The sequence below is a fragment of the Triticum aestivum genome, chromosome 1D (genome assembly GCF_018294505.1).
Source record: "Triticum aestivum cultivar Chinese Spring chromosome 1D, IWGSC CS RefSeq v2.1, whole genome shotgun sequence".
NCBI lineage: Eukaryota > Viridiplantae > Streptophyta > Magnoliopsida > Poales > Poaceae > Triticum > Triticum aestivum.
Genome location: NC_057796.1, coordinates 4967828 through 4975779, shown reverse-complemented (window position 1 = coordinate 4975779; position 7952 = coordinate 4967828). Strand labels below are relative to the sequence as shown.

Below are 7952 nucleotides of genomic sequence, written 5' to 3'. Positions count from 1 at the left end.
GAATCTATTTGCTTTTTTTCTTCCTTTTACTGTTCACACATTAGGTGTGTGTGCACACGGGAGCAAAAACTCCATGTCTGATAGTATGAAAGAGATAGTGGCAGGTTTATGGCTTCCTTTTTTCTATTTTGTTTCTATTTTCTCCCCTCATTTAATTTTTTGGTGACAATACTGTTGGGTGTTTCATTAGTTCAACTGTAAGTGTGAAATACGTAAAGATCCACATTACAGGAGAAAGAGTCTCCATATTATAAATTTACTACACAACCAAACTTCTTTATTTCTCATACATAATAAGACATGATCCCAAACACAAAACCAAACATAAATCTTAAAACAACAACAAACAGTCGGACATGGATCTTTGGATTGATGGAATATCACCAGCTAGAAATCCACGGATTATTTGAAAAGAAAAACATTGACAAGCTCATTGCAAAGCTCCTTCCACAGCTACCCATCGTGGTTGTCCACGTAGTTTTCAAACGTATTACTGGATGGTGGGGCCAGATATAGTGCCCTGGAAAAGAAAAGGAATCCCCTGTAATATCAGCACTGCTACATTTAATAAGAATCTAGGCATTAATGTACTAATAATGAAGTTTATCAAGGAATAATACAATTCGTAATTTTTATCTGAATGACTCGAACTAGCTTTCTTAGTGAACTAGATAGCTGTGCAATTTAAATGCCCATTTGTTACATGACCCGAACTAAGTTGTTATAAGGATATCATGTTCAACTAGATAGATACACTAGAAACAACAAAGCAAGTACATACTACAAATTAAGTAGCTAATTAAACTTGTCTACTTACAGCTGGTTTGACGTAGAAAGCATGAATATTGAGTTCTTTAATACTTTGACCCGGAGGGGGGTTGGCGAGTGCTCTGTACTTGATGGTCCCACGTGCCATAGCAAACTCTCCAGTCCCACCGATAATGGCCATCTCGCCTTCTTGAGCCCGGTTCATCCCCATTACTTCAAATGACGATCCACGGCGTCTGATATAGTTTTGGAGAGTAACACATCACGTATCATATAAAACCGGACAATCTTCAGTATATGAGATCTTGGTAACTGAGAAAACTAAAACTTCTAGTCCAACAGTATACATTACCTGGCGTCCTCGAACACCATGCTGAAGTAGTTGAACCAGCCTGGACCGCCTACATCAGCCTGCACATGCATGCCTTTGGTACGGGCAACAATGGTCGCAGTACCGGGGTTTGAACCATCAATCACAGTCCAGTCGTTAACAGCGGTCGTACCAAACCCAGCCGGTTGGCTCGAGGCGACAATTGCTACCTGGTTGGTGCCCGATCCAGCAGCGATTTGGTGCAAGTATAAGCGCAAGTTTATCTCAGACTCACAAGGAATAACGCAAGAAAGGGATGGACTGGCCATGGATAGAATGAAATACAGGACCAAAATGATGGGCAGGACACGGCTAGGACTGCGCATGGCTAGGATTTTGGCTCCCACGAAGATGGTAGGAGGTGTCTACAATAAATTGACTCTTTGCTTTGTTGTTGGCTGCGTGAGAGATACTCAAGAGTCTAGGGGTGCTATTTATAGTGCTGGAGGACTAGCATGTTGGCTCCGTACCCTTAAGGACCAGCAAATGTGTTTGTCTTTTTTTTTTCATTTTCTTCGGCCGACCTTTCGATTTGGATAGACTATACTTGTGGGGCGGAACAATATCATGTACATGTATCAGCCCTCAGAAAGAACAAAGGTTATGCGTCATTTTCTATTTCTTGTTTTGCCAAGACAGACTTTGGATGAAATATGCTATCAAATTTGAACTTTTATTGTTTGTAAAATTAAATACACCATGCTTGAAGACAAACTATATAGAGAAATAAGACGAAGATTTTATTTGCTGGTCCAATGCAGTCCTCTTGCGAACCCAGCGCCCCAGCCACAAAAATCTCCAAGCGCCGCTGCCGATCTCCGAGCCCGCACCTCAGATCCATTGGCCACCCTCTCCTCTCCATCCTCTCATTGCCTCCCAACGCTGCCGCGCGGCTGCCATGGACGGGGGCGACAGGGTGGTCCTTCTGGTCTTGAGTTCCTTTTGTCTAGATATGGTGGCGCGGTCTTCCAGCGCCGTTGCTCCGGGGATGCATGCGGCAGAGATCCGCACGGGTGTCCTGGGCATGTGGCTCGTCCGGCGTAGGTAGCACAACAGTGAGGGCTCCTCCACCGTTGATGGCTCAGCCACGTAGGGCGGCAGTTTCAGGCGACTGTGACACCACAACGGCTTTGATCGTGAGGTTTCCCGATGGCAGGGACGTCACCCATGGATGACGGTGGAGGTGGATATGACGGTCCAGCTGGGGATTGGCGTGATTTTGCCAGAGAAAGCTTGGTTCAGCCTTTGCCCGAACCATCCACAACGGCGCCCACAGGCGTCGCTACCTCGTTGGAGGCATTGTGGGGTGATTCGCGTTTGCTGCGTGGCTCGAGGGAAATCCTAGATTCAGACTTTACGGGTTGGATGATGGCGAGGTTCCTGCATCATGACCCTCACGGGGGCATCATCTTTGGGGTACTACATCGGTTGGAGGGACAAGTGATTGGCTTGGATGGCTAGGCGCAGGTCTCTGCATGCTTCTCGTGCGGTGACGAATTTTGGCCGCAAGAAGAAGCAGGGTCTCGGCGCCTGGTACTGTTTAGTGGGTAGCGTAGCTGGCTGGCACTGTCCGGCGTCGTGGTGGCGTCAACTTCATTACTCCTGATGATGGGACTACACAAGACGGCGGATTCAGATTCTACATTGTACTCATGCGGTGCAAACTGAGGGTCTACTAGACCGGTTGGTGATACCGGCTAGACGGCAGGTGGCTTGGTGAGGCCACAGGAATTTTTGGTGTGTGTGGCACCAGCTCAGGTCACACCATCAACCTTCGTAGGCCGGCAATTTTATCTAGGAAGTTGGCTTTGGGTTAATTTATGTATTTATTTTGTAAGGCCTTGTTAAGTATGCAAGATAGATGCCTGGGTGCATCGCTTGATGCAGATGCCGGAGTTACCCTCCTAAAAAAAACTCCATGCCTTGAATACAAACTATATATAGGAATAAGACCAAGATTTTATGTGTCTTTGTCTTCTTCAAATATGACCAGGCCCATCAGTCTTTGAAAGTGACACATTACCAAACCATGAAGTGCTATTTTGGATATCATATAGCTACACAGATTATTCTCAGCAACTTGCAAACCCTTCTCCATTGTATTGTCTGTAAAAATATAGATACAACACATGCCTTGAAGAAAAAATTAAGGCAACCGAATACAAAGAGCATCATGGTGTCCATTATTTTGGTGTACAATAAATCTAACCATTTTTAAGAGAGAACCTAACGACCTATGATTTTGTCAGTATTTGGTAACAGTAGATTCTTCCTGATCATTTTTTCTCTGTGTTTACATTGGTCTATAATGTTTGTCAAGACAAATATATACTTCATTGACCCATGTACTGTGCAGAGATGGACACAGTCATAGCACTGTTCCCCTGTTTCCCTGCTGATATGTGAACTCGAACGGGTGTGTATGTGTGTTCACTAATACTAGCATATGGCCACACCTTTCACTTAATGTTATTTCCCAATCAGCCTTTCTGAAAGGATATATAAGGAATCTTTAATTGTGATGCAGTTTTGTAAGCATGCTGGAGAACAAAAAATCAGCATTCTAAAATCTTAACATAAGTTTCACAGTGTTGGGATAATAAAAAAATTGACACGTGATTGTCTATTTAGGGGAGGATTGAGGTGCAGGGAGGGGGCGGAGGAGATCAATTCATCTATTCAGATTAGATGGAGAATTATAGTTACTAATTAATCTATTTCGAAAAAAATCAGGAGCTCATGCAATCCCAATTTCCACGGTCATGCCCATAGTGGGAGGTGCAGGCATAGTTCTTGACCTTGCTGCCGACAGGGTGTTTGCATGAGCCGGCCGAGAGTACCCCTGAAAATAACACGGACAACCGCATGATGCAAAGCTCTCATGAATATTCTTTATGAAGGGCTTAATTTTCTTTTCCGTTTATGAGGGGACTTAATGATGTATACATGCATGAACATCTAGACGAAATCTTGCGTAAAGGACTTGGATAATTTCAAAATATGCATTTCATTTTGACATTTTTTTTATCAATGTCTCTTAACACCTTTCTTTATTTCCATAGCAGCGCACCGACACCCCTACTAGTAGGTAATAAGTAAAATTCAAATTACTGTTGTTGATCCTAGTTTTATTCTGTGTTGTGGGATGCATTGTGGGATGTTATTTTGGGTGAATGCTACAGAACAACCCATCGAGGGAGGAAGTTATCAGGAGCTTCTGTTTGGCATCGTATGCACGAAACCCTTATCCGTTCTAGTTTTAGTTTTGGCGCTACACTCACTGCTCCATTCACTAGACAGTTGGAACTAATAATAACATGCACGACTGGTGCAAGTTCTCCGCCATCCCTAAGTGTGGATGCCGATCTACAGGCTCCACCCTGGCCAATGATCGACCTTGCATGAGGATAACTTCATTGTTGCCAAGCAATCTAGAATTTTAGTATATGTTCTTCATACTGTGAACATTAGTATATGAAATGGTAGCAACGCAACTCACATGAAGAAATAGTGTCCCCTTCATGTGAATATATGCTAGAGAAAATCTATCAGAAATAACAAAACTGAAGTATAAAGTTTTACGCTTCTTGCAAGTCGCGTCAAACAAAAGGAATAAATTGACTAAGCCTCTGGTCTTCACATATATTTTAAAAACAGACTGCTCCTACTCCAACCATTTTTTATGGGATTCCTTATCCGCATCTTTTATTATTGAATTTGTTTTTGGCAGTGTTCAAAGCAAGTAGTACTCGAATTGATATAGAAATTTTCTAAGCGATATGGTTCTGTCGTAAGAACATATAGGTTTGGCGATAAGCTAGAGCATATAATTGTTGGCCTTCGCATGTATGCATAGAGTTGGAACAACTCCTGGACACACTGTATTATTTCAACATTTTAATAGGTCCGAGCTACCATATATTTTCTACTAGATGATCACACCTCTAGCGGTTCAGGTCTCATGGATAATAGATTATACGCTAGCTGTGTATAGATAGAGCTGGTTCTCTATCAGGAGCACATGATATGATATTATGTTGTTTGAGCACATGGGGCCAATAGACCATGTCCTAGGAATTACATGGTCTAATATTTTCTACTTCCTGATGTGAAAAGTCTGTGGCAAAAAAAGTAGCAACGCACAAGGCACAAAGTACATAAAAATGGAAAATTTAGCAAGTGGGTCATCTATTTAGATATACACAATGGATAATCTATAAGATATGCAAAATAAGACTATGCTTCTTCTGAGGCTAGTCAAAGAGAAGTAATGTAATGACTAGGTGGTTTTCAAGAGCTGTCCGGTAGAACCCTGGGCAAGCACATGATGCTAAGCTCTCCCCGAGATTTGAATTCACAGGCATAATTTTCCTTTCTGTTTATTAGGGTACTAAATGGTATATAAATTCAAGAACACATATGTCATCTGCTAGAACAAATTGTTGGGAGGAAGTCTTGAATCATGTTCAAAAATGCTTTTCAATTTGGCGAAAAAGATCTGATCAATGTCTCTTAACACGGTTTTATTATTCCGTAGCATCACACGGGCATCGTACTAGCATGCAAGGAAAATTACAAATGTGATTGTAGCCTAATCATGGTTTTATTTTGTGTTGTGCCTAGTGGTATGTTATTTTGGGTGAATGTGACATAACAAACCATTGCGAGAGGCAGTTATCAGGACCTATGTTTTCCATGTACAGAATCCTTACCCATTAAACTAGAAAGATAGTATGGAAGAGCAAATACGCGACCAGTGAAACTTCTCATCCATCATGAATCACCATCCCTAAGCGTGAATGCAGGTATACAGGCTCCACCCTCTCGGCCAATCCTCTGCCATAGGCTGCTGCCAAGCTAGCAAGATTTCAGTAATTTCAGTATTTTGTACTTCATTGTGTGAATATTATTAGTATAAGAAATGCTAGCAACGGAACTGACATGAAGAAACTGCATTGAAAATTTAGCATTGGCTCCTTTATGTGATTGTATGCCCTACATAAATAATCAGATAATAAAAAAGATGCAAAACTATATACAGCTTCCAAGCCAGTCAAACAAAAGGAATAAAATGACTATGCTTCTAGTCTTCTGATATATTTTGTAAGCAAACTACCCCGTGCATTCTTTTAAGAGGGTCCTTGTCCCCATCTTTATTATTGATAATATATTTGGCATCATCGAGGGTAACTTGTACGCCAGTTAATATAGATTGATTTGGTCGTAAGAGCATATACTTGCTGGCATTCACATGCATGCATGGGGTTGGAATAACACCTAAGCACACTGGCCGTATTGCATAAAATATGTAACAGGTCCGAACCACCATATATTCCATCTTAGATGATCACCCCTTCCAGGATTGAACAGCTGTTCAGGTCTTATGGATAATATAGTTAGGCGATGGTACTGTAGAGAAGTGTAAGCAAAGTGTGCTAAGAGAAGCTAAAGCTAAGCCTGGAATGTGAATAGAGAAGCTAACGAAGGGAAAATTCTTGCAATCTTTAGCTTCCCCTACTGACCCCACGGTGTATGATAAGAAAACCAATATTCACAGTTGGTACATGACCCTCTCCACATGGGATTACAACAAATCTCGTGTAGGGGCCAATGGACCAGGCCCTGGGGACCAGACAGTTTAGTATTTTGTACATCATGAAGTGAAAAGTTAAGGCAGAAAAGGTAGCAATGTGTGTTGCATGATGGACATAAAATGAAAATTTTAGCAAGTGGGTCATGTATATGTGAAGATACACTCCGGATAATCTGTAAGATATACAAAATAAGACTATGCTTATTCCAAGGCTTGTCAAATAAAAGGAATAAACTGACTAATTGTATGTACTGCACATATTTCTTTTGACTCGACCTACCGCTTCCATACTATAAATACGGACCAGGTCTGCATCCCATAGTACACAGAAAGCCAGAGTCACACAAATATTAGAGTCTCTTCTGGATAGGTAGTCACCACACCCATCCGCTTGAAGCCTAGTATCTTGAAATGGCCACTCCTCTTCCCCAAACATACCTTACTCAATGTTGCTTGCCGTGTGAAAAGGAGCTAAACTTGGTATTGTACTTGCACCAAGTCGTAGGACCAAACGCCAATCAAAAGACAATCATACCAACAAAACCCGGTGAGAGTTTGTTTGGTATCACTGCTGTTAATAACTGGGCCATAGTAAATGCCCCAGATTTCAAAGCAAAGGTCGTTGGTCATGCACAAGGCATTCATGTCATGGCTGATCAACCAAGTGTTGGCTATTACAATTCTTCAACCTTGCGTTTGTGGAGGGAAGGTAAAACCTTGTGTACTTACATAGAACAATAAATAATTCCATGACTGGTATTCTTATCTAGTGCTTATATTGAAGGCATTATTGTAGTATATTTGAGCACAGAGTTTTTATTTGTTAGATGGCGTAGAATTGTGTAACTTCTTTGAGACTTCTGATTTTTTGTGTGAACTAGCTTCAAGGGAGCGACTCTTCAGGTGATGGGGATTTTTAATCCCGTGGGGGAATGGGCCATTATCGGTGGAACTGGAGAACTTACTATGGCACGTGGTACTATCAAATACAAAATACTCCAGGAGTCTGCTGGAATTGAGAGTATTCGGGAACTAAATATTCGCGCATTCTACACGCCCCCGAGCGCACTAGTTGTAAGTACCAAGAAACACTATAGATATTTACAACATCATATATCAATTGAATATTTTTACACTTCAAACGTGTGTTGGTATGGTGTATATATAACGTTATGTACCAACTATTTATAGCATTACATAATTATCTTTTATAGTGAATTA

The 7952-nt window shown here is 41.5% G+C and overlaps 1 protein-coding gene across 1 annotated transcript; it reads right to left on the bottom strand.

The window, feature by feature from the left end:
* Positions 1 to 255: 255 nt before the first annotated feature.
* LOC123162059 (dirigent protein 23-like) lies at positions 256 to 1526 on the bottom strand. The gene is made up of 3 exons (XM_044579865.1): positions 1121 to 1526; positions 818 to 1004; positions 256 to 520 (listed from the first exon to the last, which is right to left on the bottom strand). Exons 1-3 carry the CDS (start codon positions 1462 to 1464, stop codon positions 491 to 493), a joined length of 561 nt encoding a protein of 186 aa, XP_044435800.1. The 5' UTR covers positions 1465 to 1526; the 3' UTR covers positions 256 to 490.
* Positions 1527 to 7952: the final 6426 nt, after the last annotated feature.

Coding starts and splice junctions, on each gene's coding strand:
- LOC123162059 (XM_044579865.1), bottom strand. CDS start 1,464: ATGCGCAGTCCTAGCCGTGTCCTGCCCATCATTTTGGTCCTGTATTTC. Junction 1,005..1,120: donor ATGGTGTTCGAGGACGCCAG/GTAATGTATACT, acceptor AAACTATATCAG/ACGCCGTGGATCGTCATTTG. Junction 521..817: donor CTTTCTACGTCAAACCAGCT/GTAAGTAGACAA, acceptor TTTCTTTTCCAG/GGCACTATATCTGGCCCCAC.